Source organism: Macrosteles quadrilineatus, unplaced genomic scaffold, assembly GCF_028750875.1.
Source record: "Macrosteles quadrilineatus isolate MER2022 unplaced genomic scaffold, UCM_ALF_1.0 Scaffold_193__1_contigs__length_202579, whole genome shotgun sequence".
Taxonomy (NCBI): domain Eukaryota; kingdom Metazoa; phylum Arthropoda; class Insecta; order Hemiptera; family Cicadellidae; genus Macrosteles; species Macrosteles quadrilineatus.
The window spans coordinates 38,271-57,823 of record NW_026542786.1 but is presented as its reverse complement, the minus strand read 5'-3'; the positions used below and the strand labels follow the sequence as shown (position 1 = coordinate 57,823).

The window sequence follows — 19,553 nt, the reverse complement described above, 5'->3', positions numbered from 1 at the left end:
AAAACCCATAAAAAACCGAGAAAAATGTGATTTTTCCTCAAAAATGGCCCGAACGATTTGATAAAAATTTAGTATGTGGTAGCCCTTTAAATTCTGAACAAAATGGTACAAATCCCATTTCTGTCAAAATTACGGTTCAAAAGTTATGGTAAATTATGTTATTTTTCCATAAAACCCATAAAAAAAATAGGATTTTAGACAAAAATCCGGTTTTGATTTAACATAGTATGTTATGGTTCTTATAATTTAGATAGTTTTTCATTTTTTAGAAATTTTTGTTTTAAATGGGGATTTTCCATAAAACCCCATAAAATAACGGAAAAATAGGATTTTCCCAAAAATGGCCCGAACGATTTTATAAAAATTTAGTATGTTATAGTCCTTTATATTCTGAACAAAATGGTACTAATCCCATTTTCTGTATAAATTACGGTTCAAAAGTTATTGTAAATTATGTTATTTTCCCATAAAATAACGGAAAAATCTGATTTTCCCGAAATTGACTCGAATGATTTTGATAAAAATTTAGTATGTTATAGTCCTTTAAATTCTGAACAAAATTGTACAAATCCCATTTCCGTATAAATACTCTCACCACTTACACATGATAAAGGTTGTTGTCAAACTTATGGGAGAAAGTATGTGTCAGAATGCTGATACCGTTTATTTACTTTTCTCCGTTACCAATAATCGTACAAGAACACTATACGAAATAATTTTTTTAAGCTCCTTAATAAGGTCTAGAGAGAAATTAGGAAATTTTGTTTACCTACGGTAATAGCTACTTCCCTATAGGCAAATTTGATAAAAAGGGTACTCATGTTATTTTATTAATATATATATATATATATATTATATATATATAGAGAGAGAGAGAGAGAGAGAGAGAGAGAGAGAGTCAATGATATGTTAAACTGATAGGTACCTCTTTATCAAGTTGGTTAAAGCAGCAGTCCACTGATATTCGCAATGGTTCTCTGAGTTACCCAAATAGTTAAGTTGCTTATCTAAGCTTACTATTATGTATTAACAGTATTTTAAACAAAATAAGTCCACTAAAAATATTTATACCGATGTTTTTCGCTACATATCATCAATATTTGCAACAGTTCGCCTATTCACCGCTAGATGTAGATGTTCGCAACAGTACACTTGATAACCGCTAGATGTCACTGAAGTCGACTTTAGTTAGTCACCGTAGTGTATTTATGTATAAGTTAATTAAATTGAATAACGCACACAAAAAAATATTTTCTTTAGCTGAAAATTAAAACAAAACAACTTATGCTTACAATATATTGAACACTTTTTTTATTTAAAGTCTTGTTAGTAGCTTAAGACGCCTCTCTATGCGTTGACTCTCGCAATAAGTTTTAGGGTAGCTAAAACATGACTTGCCAATCTGGCCAGCTGAGAGCATCCCAATTCTTGAACATCTCGTAAATTTTATTTTAAAAGCCGAGAGTCGCATCTCTATCGGAGAGTGATGATTGGCTTATAAGCTCGAACTATATAGTGCCTACTGCCTGTTGTCATTAAGAAGTAATGTGCATGATTCAATGCCATTTGTCTACATTTGTTGATAGAGTAAAAAATAAGTTTGGCCCAGGGACATTTCATTAACGCGCACATATAAGTCGAACAACACGGCAATCTCGGCTGTACAGAGGTTGAAAATCTTCGCCTGATTTATGATAATTATTAATTCATGGTGAAAAAGTCAAGGCAATTTGATAGGATTACGAGGGTAATTTTGAGTAGGGCAGAAATAGTTAAAAAGCGGATTGCTTAAGTCAACTAATGGCGATCAGATTGGCAATGGGCAATGGGCTGATCAGGGAGAGAAGGGAATGAGAAATTCCCTAATTCCCCCTTCCTATCACAATGGCGATTTCAAAAGTTGTCATTGCTCATTAATTTGTTAAATGGCTCTTTCCTTGATACTAGCTTGTCAACTAACACCAATGAAGGCATAAATCATTATTGGCTCATATTTATTGCTATTCTAATTAGTATACAAATTAGTTATTACCATTTATTACCGCAGGTCTCACAGTAAGCCCTGGACCCGGGACAGCTTTACTCATTCGTTTTGATGTCTCAGAGATCAAAAACACCATCCGTTCAAATGCATATTTGGGGTTTAATGGTGTCAAAACTTAATTGGAGCGCGTTTGTGTGCCAATTGGTTACAGATGAAATTCCCAAAAAATAACGTGAATTTAACACCTCCTGTTATTCTTATGGGTATTATGTTAATTGTTTTAGTTAGCTTGTTTATGGATATAATTTGATTATTTTTTGTAAATCGATTTATTTCATACCAAGATATTAAAGTTTCACTAACAAACTTTTCCCCTTTCCTATAGCAGCAAACCTAAGTACTTGGTAAACCTAATGCTATTAAAGTAAGGAATTTAAGTCCGACATGTTTAATATAAAATATTTTAGTAACTAAAATGTAATCAGGAAAATCATTATTCACCCAGTTTGCTGGTTTGATGCGTTGGGGGCATTTGCATATTTAAAAAAAAACATCATGTTTTAAATTGATATATTGAGTAAATAGTATTTCATTTTTGTCAATTAATTTAAATGAAAATAATTTAGCTTGGCAATATTGCTATATAGTTACCATATTGTGTTGTGTTCTTACAAATGTTCAATAGGTTTCTCATTAATACTCTAATACTTTAAAGTTTAACACAGTTTAAGCTGTCACCTGGAAACCCCTGGAAGACACCTAAAGGAACGAACATTTGTAGTCAGCCTTGGAAGTGGCCAACATACTTTCATATCTCCATTCATTTAGAGCAGATATGAAATAAATTGTAATAACATCAAGTATTTAAATAAATACAGGGTGCGGCAAAAAGATCTATTTTCTGTTGAGCACTGTTCAGCGACAGGTCGTCTGAGGGCGGTGGGAGTAGGCTCGTAATAAATTATCTATTGTCTATGATATGACATATTATTGTAGCAATAACGAATGTATTGAAACAGTTTATTTGTAGCATTTAAATCAAAGCAAACACAATGTAAATATTTATATTATAAAAAATAAATATACTGTATATATTACTATTTTTCAGAGAAGGGAAATCAATAACAATTCTTGCACACTTACGTTATTATTTTCTCATTACGTTTCTTTGATTTAGGTGGCAATAGATTATTACAAACTGGTTTAGCCCTTACTTCTAAGTCGTGTATTTCACTAGAACTATCTGGCAATTTCAAATTCTTCAATAAACCTTCCTGTAAGGCCCCGTTTATGCACCAAGAGCGGGAGTGGTAGCGACAGCGGGAGCGATTTCTAACACCATTGAGTTAAATGGGGCTGTTTATGCACCAAGAGCGATAGCGATAACGGTTGACCTCCCGCTGCGGTTTATAATTCGCCCGCTGTGTAGTTAGCAAATCGCAGCGGTTGCTTGGGATAGAGCGGTTTTCAACTACATTGAGTCAAATGGGACTGTTTATGCACGGCGGGAGCGGGAGCGGCTGAAGTCAAGGTTGCCAACTTGACCCACGCGCACGTGCACTTAGGACAAATAGTTGTGTTAATTATTTGGCAGAGTTTGAGTTGGCAAGACTGTGTCCCCCTTCCATTCTCCTTTAACCAACCGCTACCGCTATCGCTCTTCGTGCATAAACAGCCCCATTCACAGCGGGAGCGGGCCCCGTTTATGCACCAAGAGCGGGAGCGGTGCGATAGCGGGCCCGCTCCCGCTGTGAATGAGTCTGTTTATGCACGAAGAGCGATAGCGGTAGCGGTTGGTTAAAGGAGAATGGAAGGGGGACACAGTCTTGCCAACTCAAACTCTGCCAAATAATTAACACAACTATTTGTCCTAAGTGCACGTGCGCGTGGGTCAAGTTGGCAACCCTGGCTTCAGCCCAAGCAACCGCTGCGATTCCTAACTACACAGCGGGCGAATTAGAAATCGCAGCGGGAGGTCAACCGCTATCGCTATCGCTCTTGATGCATAAACAGCCCCATTTAACTCAATGGTGTTAGAAATCGCTCCCGCTGTCGCTACCGCTACCGCACTTGGTGCATAAACGGGGCCTAACTGTTGGTTATAACTGCGGGACGATTGCGGGCCCGCTCCCGCTGTGAATGGGGCTGTTTATGCACGAAGAGCGATAGCGGTAGCGGTTGGTTAAAGGAGAATGGAAGGGGGTCACAGTCTTGCCAACTCGATCTCTGCCAAATAATTAACTCAACTATTTTGTCCTAAGTGCACGTGCGCGTGGGTCAAGTTGGCAACCCTGGCTGCAACCGCTCCCGCTCCCGCCGTGCATAAACAGTCCCATTTGACTCAATGTAGTTGAAAACCGCTCTATCCCAAGCAACCGCTGCGATTTGCTAACTACACAGCGGGCGAATTATAAACCGCAGCGGGAGGTCAACCGCTATCGCTATCGCTCTTCGTGCATAAACAGCCCCATTTAACTCAATGGTGTTAGAAATCGCTCCCGCTGTCGCTACCGCTCCCGCTCTTGGTGCATAAACGGGGCCTTAGTGAAAGGCTGATTTTTTCATGGATGTTAGTAGATCATATATGGAACATTTTCTAAAAAGGTCCCCGCCCCTCCCCCACTCAAAGCACACTCAGACCACAGACCGCTTAAAATACTTTTAAAATACTAATAAAAATACTATAAATAAATACTAATAAAAATATAAATAAAATACTACATAAAATACTTAAAGTTTTATGATCGCATTTCAATGAAAAGTATTAAAACATAAATAAATACATATTTTTATACATATTTATATATTTATTATTTAAATACATAGTTAAGTGCATATTTTTTGACTGCTACTCTCTGTAGTGTATTCGAACTTAGGTTGGGCGTTTGTGTATTGTTAGTTTACAATTTAATTTCATCCTTGTAGGTTAAGCCGTTTTTCGTAATCAATTTGAGCCACCTCTCGTGGGACATTCTGTATATACGACTGTCCCAAAAGTCCTGGATCGGTTTAATATATTCTAAACGATAACAGATAAATCAATGAGATTTGGTACATCAACACCACACCTAAAAATCTACTTTTTTAAGGAAATATCAATTTTCTGTCATATCATTGGGACGTCCCGCAAGGAGTCAGAAGGCATCTTAAATAGAAGCATAGGTTGATATGTACATCAAATTAAAGGTCTTTACTAGCAGAATATAATGCCGCAAATTTGAACTGAAATGGACAACCGAGCCAAGAATGACAGTGGTTCAAAGATTCATTTAATTTGCATTGCTATTACTACGTATACGCTTACTCCTCAGGGTAGGTATATTTCACATCCCTATATAGGAATCGGAAGAAAATTGTTAGCGTAAGCATCGGTTGATAATTGATATGCACATCAAATTAAAGGTCTTCACTAGTAGATTACAATGCCGTAAATTCAAGCTCAAAAGAACGCCTGAGTAAAAAATGGCAGTCGTTCAAAGATTCAAAATGGCAGATTCAAGAAATCGTCCAATACCCCGCTTATTGTAAACTGCAAAATTTATTCTATTTTTTAAGCTTCTCATGAATTTTTGAATTCTGTATGTTCAGTTTTTTATTATTTAATTTGGCTAAATAATCTATAAAGCATCTATACTTTATAGATATGTGCAGAGTTTGGTGTTCCTGGTATAACCGATTAAAAAGCTAATAGGGGGTCTCACTTTTTATTAACCCTGTGTATATCTATTTATATTAATAAGCAAGCATGTTAAAACCTTTTTTTCAGCTTGTGTGCATCGCAGAGAAAATCTGGGCATTCTGTTAGAGAGATATTTTCCTGTAGATGTGCAGAATTCCTTAAACAATTAAAACAGGCTCAAATATAAGCTTGATAAATGAATTTGTAATAAAAAAAATTAACATGGGCTTTATGGGTTGCCATGCTTGTGACGAAATAACAACAAAATATATACAGAAAATCTAAACTCATGGAAGAAAGTACAATCACATGTTTTATTTACAGTGTGGGATGAAAATAGAGAAGCCTGTACCTTTGTCTTACAATTAAAAATTCTTCCCCACATGTTTAAGTTGTCGCCAGTTTTTAAAATTAAATTCGTCAGTTGATGTGAGACACCAACAGATTGCGCTGATCTAAATGACTAATTTTTGTTGAATACACAATGTTTTAGTTTTTTACCAAGTCAAACTTATGGAATGACTTATTATGATTTATGGCAACTGTTATGACCCTTCATCTTTGTCAGCAAGAAAAAATAAGGTAGAAAATATAATTTTAGACAAGCATATTCTGTCACTGGCTCACAGAATTGCCAGTACATTACATATTTTTGGTTGAGTTTTCAACCACTGGACGACCACTAGTTTATATAAATATGCGACCATTAGCATGATAACTCGAGGAAAAATGAAATGATGAAGTACAGTATATTGAAGCGTTATGTGCGTAATGGTTAAGGGGGAAATTCAAAAATAAAACTAAATTTAAAATCCCTACTTATTTTTATGGAAAATAAAGTAAACTGTTGTTGTTTGCTTGTTTATGAACATATTTTGATTAAATTTGGAAAATATATTTATTCCATACTTTAAACTATTAACATGTCAATAAAAATTCTCTCTTATCTTCCTTGTAACAGCAAACCAAAATACTTGTTAAACAAATGTCATTTAAATAGGTATAATAAATCTGTCATTTTTAAGGAAATATTTTAGTGAAATTATTTTGAGGCAAATAGAAACTCTGCAGATTTGCTGTGGCATTTTTTAAACCATTTTGTACCAGCCTGGATTTGCAGGGTGTAAAAGTAAATAGGTACCTAATGAAAAGGTAGACTATAATGTTTATTGCATAGCGTTAGTACATAATATAATGTTTAATTTACATAAATTGAAAATTAGCAAAGCTCTAACAATGCTTTTGTTGATCAGATTGAATATAGCTACAGTATTCATGTAAAGAAAGGTTGGGCTTACTTTTGTAAACTGTAGGTAGGCCTATTGATTTAGTGCAGCTTTGCCTTAGCAAGCTCTAGAGGAAATTCCTATAGTAACTGGTAAACAGTCTAGCAAATGTCACTACATCAATTGACATATCTTACATTGTTAAAAGTCAGTCATTGTTTTGCATTCATTGTTATTTTTGATCAGCTACTATAATGGCTACGGAGAGTGTTTTAGCCTCAAGAGATACTTTAGTCAAGTATAGCAATCCTGTGATAGTTTCTAAACATCCTGAAAAGCCCCTGACACCAACACCAGTAAGTTCAGCATAGAAACTTATTTAATTGAGAAATTTCCTGAACATATTGGCACAAGTAGTTTATATTTAATATGCAGCCTATTTCCAGAGAAAAGTTCTCGGTTTAGGTTGCACAGGAGTATTAAAATCTAAGTTCATTTTAAAATTGCATTTTGATTAAGAAAATAACATATAAACACCAAAGCCATAGAAAGATTATTTATTAAATCTTATTTTACAATAGCAAAAATGATCTGGATTCCAGACAATTTCTTCTTTCTACAATACCTGTAGGTATATAAAGATTTTTTGTTTAATCTAACGTCAAATGATCTTTGAAAACACATAAAATTATAAAAAAATCATAGTTTAAATACACTCATAACAGTTTGAGTTCATTTTTACATAATTTGTCGTTTGTTTAACGGCTTGATGCTTATTTTATATGCATACATAACACAAAATTCATGATCCTAGTCTTAAATTTAACATTAAAATATAAATTTAATAAAAATAATAATATTTTTGTAAAACCGACAGTACCAGGCGCATAAAATAGATTAAATTATTATTTTTTGTTAATACAGGTTTTTAATATAAAAATATACCTACGTTTCTCAACAACAGACTAATAAAAATGTTAAATTATAAAATTAGGGCTACAGCACTGTAGTACAAAGTTAACTCTTACATTTTTAGGGCTTGCCGAGTCCAGCAGCTCAAAAACCGACAGATATTGGGATCCCCCCAACCGAAAAAACAAAGTCAACAGAAGAGGTTCTGAACTGTATCCTTCCCCCAAGGGAATGGGAAGAAAATGGCCAACTTTGGAGGCAAACTGTAAGTTTCATCATAACTTATAGTCTGATATATGGAGGGGTTTGATATTGCCAATTAATGAAGTACACTTTATGTCATCATGGAATGCATAAATACAGATTAAATTACTAAATGACATACAGTAAAATGTAGTAGTGGAAGTAGCAGCTCACATACAACTATCACAAATTCAAGAATGTTTATTAGACAATACGTATTAATATTATTCACAATTTTTTTTTTCATTTAGCACCAAACAGGTCAAAAATAAGAATAGTCCTGATATATTTACTGACATCAAATTGAAACTCAATATGAAATTGATTTTATGAATCAAATTGCACACAATTTTTAGGTATTCATACCGATAAATGTCTTAGGGATACTGTACATAATGTGAAAAGTTGTACATAAGGTAAATTCTGAAACTCATGCCTTAAAACAATTATTCTTCTCTCATATCCAATCATATATATCATATGGAATAGCAGTGTATGTTGGTACTTCACAGAAAAATTGAGATGAAATACTAGTTTTATAGAAAAAAAACCAATAAGAGTAATGTTAAATCTATATTGTTGTTAGATCTAGATGAGGTCTAAAGCAAGTTTGGTTTGTTTGCGTTGGAATGTATCGTACATGTAAAGAAAAACCAGGATAAATTTGAATTACATTGTAAAACCCACACATACAATACCACTAATACCAGAAACAAAAATAATATAGTTTTACTGAAACACTCAAGGCAAAGGTGCATAGTGTCAAGAGCTGAAAGTGTTCCCAAAGAAATAATAATATATACACTGTATATATTAATAATCTTAAACAGTTTGTACATTAAAACTCAAAAGAATTTTTTATACAGAGTTTTTAACTTTCATAATGACGTTGGTTTTTAACATGTTATATAATTTAATTGGGCTTTTCATTATTATTTAATTAGCGTTAGTTTGGTGTTTTGATTGTGTCTGTGTTTGGCTGTAAGGTAGTAAGTATAGCAATATATTACAGTTCTTTTCAGCGTGTTTATATTTTTCAACTTTTGTTTCATTATGTACTTGGATCATTTTATTGTTGTATATATGTTGTAAATATAGTTATTTTTTCAGCAAGAAGTTTGTGTGACTGGCCACCTTTTGAGGGTCCATTTAGTTTAATGTAGCTAGTATATTTTCACTTGATAACAGAAGGAGTTTATCCACCTCCAGAAACATTGTGTAGTTTAAAACACAAGCACGTTGGAAAAGTCCAATTAAATAATATAACAATTTTTTCTACAAAGTCACTGCACTCTGTACATTTTTTATGAACACATATACATCCATTATTGATCTTTTTATTTTTGTACATTAAGTTGTTCTATTTATTGCACTTAATATAAATAAAGATAATTTGAATTTAACATTGGTTAAGCATTAACCATCATTAGCATTATGGATAATTCAGTAAAAATGTTAAATTTAATGAGATATGACCCAGTTGTGTTGGAGCAGGTATCAAGTGAGCCAGCCACTCGTGAAGATGTCAAAAAGCTCGGAGAACAGCTCGACACAGGCCTTCAACAGCAGCAGGCTAGGGAAACAGGCATCTGTCCAGTACGAAGACGACTCTTCAATCAGTGCTTTGGTAAAGTGAAAAGATGTTTCAAACTATGAATTATATCAATGTTTCAAAATAGATTATAGAATGAATCTTTCCACTAACAATCCATATACCCACCTTGTAAAATATTAAATTACCTTAGTGAAGGGGATCTCAATCGTAGAAGTTTGCCTAAGATATCTATAATCTTCTGTTTTCAATCTATTGTTTGTTAGAACGCAACTACCTTCCGGGACTATAGAGATACTAACCCCAGGCCTGCCAAACATAATATCAGTTTAAGGGTATGCTTGTTTCAATGATTTGATTTGAAGTTTATATATGATATTATAGATGTGTAGCTTACCTGAAGTTTTCATTTAGTTGCTCTGTAATCTTTAAATCATTAACTCTTTTCTTTCCTATTATCTCACATTGCAGCTTAACAGTTAAAATTTAACACTTGAACACCTAAAAGGAATGGTTTAAGAAACCTGAAAAGGGCTTTAAGATCAGCCCCTCACCCCATCTCCTGAAGAAACAAAACCTGATTTCCAAGCAATTCAAAGGGGTATAGTTTTTATGAAACAGAGAGAGAGGGGATGTTTTACATTGCAGATGAGCTGATTAGACAAGTAACAGTGAACTGCTGTGAGCGAGGTCTGTTGCTTCTACGAGTGAGGGATGAAATGAAGATGGCAATGGCTGCTTATCAGACATTGTACGAGAGCAGCATCGCATTCGGTATACGCAAGGCACTTCAGGTCAGTTCTCACCTTGGTCAAATAAGTCAACTACTCCCTCTGAGTAACCTCGGAATCAAGTTTACAAAGTTACATATTCAGGTTGTATAGCAATTGACAGCAACATAGAATTAGCTAAAACAGAACCGAGTTTTGCACCTTATATATTATACCTTGTGTTTCTAGGTGTTATTCACATTTCAAACAGTATTTATGTATGCAGAATAAAACTTAAGAAATGTGACATAGTTTAATTTTTGTAAAAGGCATTTGTACAAAACTAGTTGATGTGGTTAAAATGTTTATGTAATTAGAAATGAAGTACAGTAGAACCTCTATACCACCTACCACTGTCACCTTTTTACATGATAAACATGTACCATCAATTATCGAAGGGGTACACTCTCTGTTACTTGTCACCCCGCTACAGTTCTTAGATTGTTTTTAAATAAAATTTTATTTCACACTGTACGAACATTAAACAAGTACAATATATGAAATCACAGTTCTGTATTACTCTTGTATGTAAGTAATTTAAACATAAATATGTATTATTCACTTTGCAGGGTTTATCTTCTTCTTATACCCTTTAAATTACCTTACTGTAAAGATTTATAACAGGATTTCTGTTCTCTGTCTATTCACTTAACCGTCACACTTCCGGTTCCAAAGGAGACAGTTAATAGAGGTTCTACTTGCACAGCATTTTAAAATCGTTCTTCAGAAGAAATTCAAATTCTTTGTCAATCCTTAACGTCTTACAGGCTGAACAAGGGAAGTCAGATATGGAGGAGGCAATAGCAGAACTGAGAGACGTCAAGTCAGATCTGGAGAGACAAGTAGCTGAGTTGAGAGCAAAAGCAGAACAAGTTGAGAGAAGAGCTACTGAGCTAAGACAAGCTGAAGAGAAGAAACACGCAGAAGAAATTGACTTCTTAAAGAAGACTAATCAACAACTGAAGGTAATACTCAACAATTTTATATCACTTACAGAAATTACAAAGCTAAAACTATGGAACTGTGAAGCAGTCCTAAATTTAAATAAAAATTACAATCGGCAGCGCTTAAAACAGTTTTAAACTCAAACTTATCATCAATATATCCAAGATCATAATATCTGTATTAGTACTATTTTTGTGTGTATCCAAAGAATCCTAATTTTCCCGAGTTATCTAGCTAAATTCAAATTATTCTACTCTAATTTCCATTGAGACTCTTATTTAGGAATGTTGCATGTTTATCTTGCAAATAGTTCACCTTTTAAAAGAAGCATTAAAATAAAAATAAAAAAAATAAAATAATAATAATAGTAATAAAAGTATTTGTTAGGAGAGGGTTAAAGAGTTGAGATTATCATTCCCTCTCTTCAAATTACCTAAAACATGGGGTCACTATAATGTTGATGTTCTGGGTTTTTAGTATTGTTAGTCTTTCCGTCAACACTAAAATTCAGTGGACAGTGGGCATTACCCTTGTCATACGAGTGAAGTTATAATCCACAGCTTTAGTGCTTTGGAAATGAATGACAACTAGACAACTTTATAAACACCATATAAAGATTAATTTTATTTCAAGAGTAAAACAAAATATTTTTTGTTCCAGGCTCAATTGGAAGGAATCATTGCACCCAAGAAGTAAACGAAGACTAATTGAAGAGTGAATCGAGAGTATAAACTTCAATAATCTTATCTGTTATTTTTATTTGTTGTGTTAACGTTTAGTGTCATACTATTGTTATTAACAAGTGATATCGTTTTATGTTATATTTTTACTGTTATTTATAGTAAAATAAACATATTGTCTAAACATGAGTGCTTTAAGCTGTCGAGTTAAACCCAGAGTAGGGCCTTCACAACAAAAAACCACTGTCTCCATTTTGATAGACACCACGGACTGACAAGGCATTCAAAAATTGGAAAAATGGAAGCAACACATCTTCAGTGATAGAAACATCCTATACACCTTTCTTTTGTTTTTGACAGTAAAAAGATAAATTTCTTTTTATAAGTAAAAAAGTAAAAACCTGGTTGTACAGATCTTTATTAAAGAAAACAAGCATAAACGGAACAGAAAGATCTCTTTTCTTATTCAGTAACCTAAAACCTAAAGTTCTGAATATGTGAGTGTAGATAAAAACATGACAGAAAGTTACACTTGATATGTTCTGCAGCTTTAGGATAACTGAACTTAGGTTTCTGGTCAAACAGTGTTGTTAATGTTGCGGAAAGTTAGGTCGGACCAGTGGCCAAGGGGTCTAAGATGTTGTCTTTTGCGAGTCTCATTCCTCTATTGAAATAAAGTTACGCTCGCTTGGCTGTTTTAGATAGGTAGGATGAAAGAGACATAGACCTGCTAAGGTGCTTCTAAACATGTAATACTGAAGATAATTTAGAAAAAAAGTTTAAACAAAAAATGCCCACACAAAATAATATCTTTGAAAGTGAACAATAATATTTATGACATTTTGAAAGGTTAATTAATCAATGAAAAAGGTAGAAAAATCAAGGATTGTTAAATTTACAAAAAAATATATGACATAATTTTACATCTTAATAGATTAAGTTATTTTTTACAAACTGTAACTGTTTTAAAAGGGTTAAAAGCACACACTTTCGAACCTTCTTCCAGCTTCCGGTCTTCTTTCCCTTTCGCCAGGTCATCGGATTTCCAAGTCTCGCCAACCCTCCATCTTCTTCATAATCCCTTCTCATTGGCTGGTTACTAATAGATAGGACATGTGGCTTATAGATTACAGCCTTTTATCAGAAGCCAGCCCTATCTGTCACAGTCTAGCTCATGTCAATTGGGAAAAGGATTTTGAAATTGATGCTTATGTTTCTGTTGAACTCTGTTCATTCCAACTATATGTCCTTAGCTTGACATGACAAAACGTAATGTGAACAGGTATGGACAAAATGTACTCTGGTTCAGGGTTTTACCCTTTCTTACACTATATGGAGCCAGGAGACAGCTACATGGATTGAAGGTTAAAATCTTGTCTTATGTTTGGAGTTTACCTGTCTGTCGCAAAGGCTTACTTTACGTAGCGTAGGACCACTTAAGTTCCTTTTGCCCCTAACATTGTTTAACTGCTTTGAATGTTAGTGACCATAGAATAGGCATTTAAAAATATTTGTAGTTTTGTGTTCATAACACAAGAGAATATCATGTTTAAAATAGGCATAATAAAATCATTGAATAATCCATGACGTTAATTAATTAAGAGAGGCTTATAGAAAGTCAATGCTTATAGTTTACAAAATATTTGAACTTAACACCTTTTTAAGCGATTATAAATTAAGTTTCACTTGACGAGGATTTACTTTCTTTTAAGTTAAGTTAGAATTGTCAATACCCTATTAAGAGGCAATAGAAAAAAAATTATGGTGGCCAACATTTTGAGTTTGTTAAGGGTTTCTGGAAAACCCCAAAGAATTTCCAGCATGTATTTAAGATTAGTAGTTGTTTAGTAGTAGTTAAATTTATTCAATTAAATTGGTTTGAGAAAAAACTCTAATTTTCACAGTTCTTATCTCACAAAGACCAGTTAAATGGGATTTTTGCAACAAATAAGTGGTGTATAAACAGTTCTGCAATGATATCATCAACATCCAAACATTGACTTGTCCTAGGACTTTTAAACATTGTAATATTACAACATTCTTGACATTGCGGTACCTCTCTTCTAGAAAGATAAAAATATTGGCATGAATTGGTACATAAATAGGTACTAATCACAATAAACAGGTTACAGTTCCGGCACCTCATTTTTTACAAATCAAGCACTAACTATGGTTAAGGTGCACAGATTTTGAGAATATAAAGATTGGTTGAGAAGAAGCATTGACTTTTTGTAAACATTCCCTATTATAAGGACCAGCTGTCGCCAATGTTTTATTCATAAGAACATTGTTCTGTGAGACAGACACAGGTTATGCCAGGGCCTATAATTATATTTTCTACCTTGTTACTGTGATAGTTAAAATTTACAATGGTAGAAGTTTTGATAACAAATTGAAGGTTTTAGAAAGGTTGATGAATACACAGAAAGATAACAAAACCCTTTTATTATTCTAAAAACACTTACCAGTATAGCTACAATAAATCCTTAAGTAGGATTCCAAGGTCAATACAACTGACCGGGTTGGTGCCACTCCACCCTCACGACTGAGAGGGTAAATTGTAGATTGTAGATTATAGATGTAGATGTCAGATGGCAGTACACGATGTGCAGGGGGCCACACGATATGTCTCGACGTATTTCCTCAGGAAACGCTTTGTCTTCACACATATTTACATATTTACAAATACGACGAGTTCAAGGCATCTTTACTATAACAGTGGTCGATACCTAATGTCTGGAGGCTTGGCACGAAATGTAAACAGGTAACAAAACAATACAGAATACCTACAGGAGATGCTAGTATGTGTCAAGAAAATATGACAAACATTTTAACAGATCTCTTGCAACAAAACTCAAGAACTATACAGAAATTAATACAAACACATTATTGGAAAAAACTTGATCTTATACAAGTTAGAGCAGCTTTTATTGTGTATCAATATCAATACGTGTTAAGAATAGAATAAACAAATGTTAGTTTCAATGAATTAATATCAGATAATGTATGGACAAATTATAAAAAAAACTGTCTCAATAATGAGATATATTCTATTCCCCCCCCCCCCCAAAAAAAACCCTCAAAATCGTCACATTAATTTTTGTTTTAAATTAAAATCCTAGGTAAAATAAAAAGGTTTGGTTGTTGAACAAGTTTTTCCAAATAACAAGATTGAACAATGGTAATATTCACACTATAACTGATCTTGAATTACAAGTAAAAGTAATTACAAATCGGCGGAATTTACTTAATAAAGAACAATGTAACAAAACGCAAAGGCATCTCTTCCTAGCACTCAACTAATCTCTATAATAACAATATTGAGAAGAGTTAACACAATTGTTATGAAGAAATAAGTAATAACAATGGTATACATTTCATTTACATTTTTATATACAGTACACAATGAAAAATATAACTAGCAACAAATAAAAAAAAATTAGCTAAGGCACTACCTTGGCCCAAAACTCAACTTCCCTCATAGTTCAATTACTTTCTAACACACCATTAGTTTAAGCTTTCGTCGCCCTCCTTTAAATAGTAACAAAAACCCATCAAGGTACCCACTCAGTGAAAACCTGAAACCTAATCAATTCGTGCAACTTTTAATCTAGACTTACTCTTATAATAAGACTTAATGCAATATTTAATACACATTTTTAATAGAATAAAACACTAGAATCTTCAAAAATTCAAATTTCATGCTAATCATATTAATAAAAGTCTAGAGGGGATAGGAAGAACAATTCTAACTTAATTTGTATATATGTATATGTGAAATACTATCTAAAACCCTTTTTAATACTCACAGTAAAGGGGTACATTATGAGTTAACTAGGAATCTATTGCAATTGCACCCTCCCTTGACAGAAAACATCACTTTAGATTTTGAGGATACACAGCAAAGATAATTAAACTAAACTAAACTGTTAGCACTAATTTACACATTTTTTGTGAACAAAAAATCTCATAAAGGTTAGCAAATAGCAAGTTATTAATATTAATAGAAAGGACAATAACAAGAGTTTGTTAGTTTTTACAAAGGAAAACAGCTGGCTTGCCTTTAAAATTGATTTGACATAGACACATCTATATATCTATAAATTTAATAGGCCAACATGAACTTTGTGATAATTGTTTTGAAGCTGCTACGCATCTGATCACCTTGTTTAAGGTATAGATGGATAGGTCGTGGCACGTAGATTTGCCATCAAATAAAACATTTTTGAAACTCCATCAGGGCTCTGTCCCAGAGGCTTTCAAAGATCCCATGTTATCCTTGAAGAAAATAAATGTTTACATTTGAACAAATGAATAGTTTGAAATTTACTCTAATATTATTTGAAACAGCTGATTATATTAAAATTGAAACCAATGGAAACATATGTTATATCAGGATTTACTAGATTGGTTGAAAAGATAAATGTTTACTCTATTTTTGTGGTTAAAAAATTTGTGTTTCCACTGCACGACACTTTTGGTTAACACGTTCAATGCGGGTGACGTCATCGTTGTTTGTGTTGGCGCTGCCAAGCGGCGCACGTTTGAGTATACTCGTCAAAGCACCACTACAAAATTATTGCCTCGATATGAGCTAAGCCGTCGACGGAGGAAGATGTTTTTCATTGCGCTGTATGAAGTAGTCCTTTGTGTTTCCTAGGGCGGCGTCAATCCCGTTGCGCACGGTTTTTATTATTATTGTGAGTATGTTTTTGTGTGTTATATGACGTAAGTGTTGTGCAATAGTGAATGATTATGGCTAATTCTTCACGGATTGATGACTTTCTCACTGAAGATGAACTAGGAGATACGGCAACAGCCGTTTACAACATAAACCAAGGATTACTTTTGGTGTCACGTGCGACGGTTCTACATGGCAGCCGACAATGTGGTGCACGACGAGTATTCCTGTCACAAATGATGACGTCATATAACTCATCAAAATTTTCAATTTTGATGAAATAACGCCAGATCATCATCCAAAATGACATTTGGGAAGTTATTATGAGTATTCATATTTTAGCCGTACGAGTGATATAGCCAACGTCGGTGCCACATTGAACGTGTTAAATTTAAGTGCTAAATGAATTTAAATGTTAAGATGCAGTAGTTATAATATTTGTCGTGTATTCAAGATCTTTGTTTTACTGAAACTAAATAAAAGGATATTGTTTAATTAGGGGAGGATATCAATGTCAAAGGAACAATTATTGTTTTATCGAGTATTGTAAGACAAGTTTTTAATTAAATTGTAAAGTTATTTTTAGTTTCTCTATTGAGGCATGCTTATTTTTAAGGTAATTCAGCAACCACACTTGGTAAAAATAACTGTTGTTAATAATTATCTCTACATAATAGCAGATGTACCAATCATCGCTTGAATAAGAACCAATTAAAAAGAATTTCATGATCTTTGTAGAATCTTTAGTTGATATTTAAATTTACGACCTGTAATAATCTAGGACAGTAAAAAATTCAAATAATATCAAAAGAGCAAGTGTTTTTTAAGATTTAATTATCAATTGCTGAAGTTTGTATCCAAACCCTCTTAGAAGGATTTTTTTTCATGAAACACAGACTAGTGAACTACCTCAAAGAAATAATGTTATTGGATAGTAAAGAACAGATATAATTTAGCTTATCACATTAATTTAGGGTAAAGAAATATATTCAAACTTACTGATCTCAACAAGAAACTTTGGCACATGTCGTTGCATTTGGCACTGTAATTTAGCAAAAGATAAATAATTTACAGATGAAACCATATATTAGTATATTACCTAAAGTTATGCTATATACTTTTATGGAGATAGATACTTTGTGAGACTTAGAGAAGATTTATAAAAGTAAACATTTAAAAGTTACCTTAAATTCTAAGCTTAAAATTTCATTTGTCAGTGAATTAACATAAGATTTAATCTGACTTACAGATGATGCTTGCTAAATTTGGCATGTTTGGGACTTTAGCGGTACAAGATTATTAGGCAATATGTTTTTTACTATTTACTTTAAAAGATTGTTATTTGTAATACGACTAAGCTATTTGTTATTTGTAATACATAACGGATTAAACTAGGCATTAGACGGGAAATTGACCTGCCCCCCACTCTTAGTAATTGGATTTGTATTGAAGAACATTATTTAATGTAAGAGGAAAGAAAATAATTCTGTGACATGAGTATAACATTTAAAATAGGGGGTTGGAGTTTTCTAAATAAACAGCTTATCCCCCCATTGTCCATACTTTATACAGTGAATAAAACACTACAATGAGGGAATAAAAGGAAAAGTAATTAATGTTTACCTATTAAACTCACTTAAGACGTGTGACCGATATAAGCAGGTGCATTTTGGTTAAAAAATATTGTTTCTTTAATAATAGGTAAGTTTTTAAAAAGTATTTGACCTACGACCGTTTTTTAAACTATCCTTTTCAATTGTATTTTTAGAATGGAAAAGATGTACTCGACCGCATTGTTTACTTACATATACTTTACAACAATTTTGTGGTAATGTAATTGACCAATTTGGTTCAAGGATTGAGAGAAAAGAAGTAAAATTGTAATGCTTCGAACACCAACTTATCAGCTGGTAACGACCAATTTAATTGTTGATCTGCCATCTTCCACCGGAAACTCACACATTCTTTCCTTAACCTATGGTGAAATAAACGATTTACGGACCAACAGTTGCAGGAAGGTAAATTGTAAGATTTTTAAAATATCAGATAGTTGTAGTCCAAACGATCGTAAGTAAAATAGTGTAAGCAACTCACGTAGTTAGCCTTTACACGATCGTTGCGTAAACTACTATTAATATGTTGGTATCTGTTTTTCCATCTTAAAAATCATAATTTAACCCATGTAATAAACAACAATGATAACTATGATTGAGGCAAAAAGACTTGTCTGAATTGGTGATGAAGTATCAAAATATGTGTGACATTTGAAAACCATACGAAACATTTATGACACTTAACAAAAAACATTGACACCATCTATGACAATTCTAGGTCTAACGTTCAATGTGCGGCTCTTGGTAAAGTATACTGTGTACTTTTTGGGGAAATTTACTGACAATAATAGTTTTTTGAGGCTTTAACAGTGGAAAAAAATACAAACTATTAATACCAAAGGCATAACACAAACAAACTACACCATTATTTGAAATATTTAACCAAGATAAACTGTTTTAAGATTATGAGACTACATAGTTATTTCACATACAATGCCTAAAGTATGACCAAAGTAAGAGCAGAACACGCTTAATTTTCATAATATCACAATTTGGACCAAGATGTTTTAAACAAATTGTATACAAAGTGATTTAACACCAATCCTAATTTATAAACTTATGTATAAAGCACATATCATTTGCCAAATATATTGAACACTAAATTGTTTATAGTCTCTGAAAATATATATTATATTCAGCTATATTAAAACTATCCACCTCTTGAATCTGGCCTTGAAGTGAATCATTCTGACTCAATACATATCGATATTCAATACATAATAAAAGTTTGGAATGACTTTTTTCTCAGCAATTTAAACATGAAACAA

General features: G+C 33.0%; 1 protein-coding gene across 1 annotated transcript; it reads left to right on the top strand.

The window, feature by feature from the left end:
• The first annotated feature begins 7,143 nt into the window (after positions 1-7,143).
• LOC128982212 (33 kDa inner dynein arm light chain, axonemal-like) lies at positions 7,144-12,053 on the top strand. Its single transcript, XM_054401276.1, has 6 exons — positions 7,144-7,249; positions 7,960-8,066; positions 9,539-9,671; positions 10,245-10,390; positions 11,134-11,331; positions 11,972-12,053. The coding sequence occupies exons 1-6, from the start codon at positions 7,144-7,146 to the stop codon at positions 12,005-12,007; spliced, it is 726 nt and encodes a 241-aa protein (XP_054257251.1). The 3' UTR covers positions 12,008-12,053.
• Positions 12,054-19,553: the final 7,500 nt, after the last annotated feature.

What these genes read in the sequence shown, in the direction of transcription:
- LOC128982212 (XM_054401276.1), top strand. Translation starts at nt 7,144, where the DNA reads ATGGCTACGGAGAGTGTTTTAGCCTCAAGAGATACTTTAGTCAAGTAT. An exon ending in ACTCTTCAATCAGTGCTTTG is followed by an intron (nt 9,672 to 10,244) that starts GTAAAGTGAAAA and finishes TTTACATTGCAG; the next exon opens with ATGAGCTGATTAGACAAGTA. An exon ending in GTATACGCAAGGCACTTCAG is followed by an intron (nt 10,391 to 11,133) that starts GTCAGTTCTCAC and finishes AACGTCTTACAG; the next exon opens with GCTGAACAAGGGAAGTCAGA.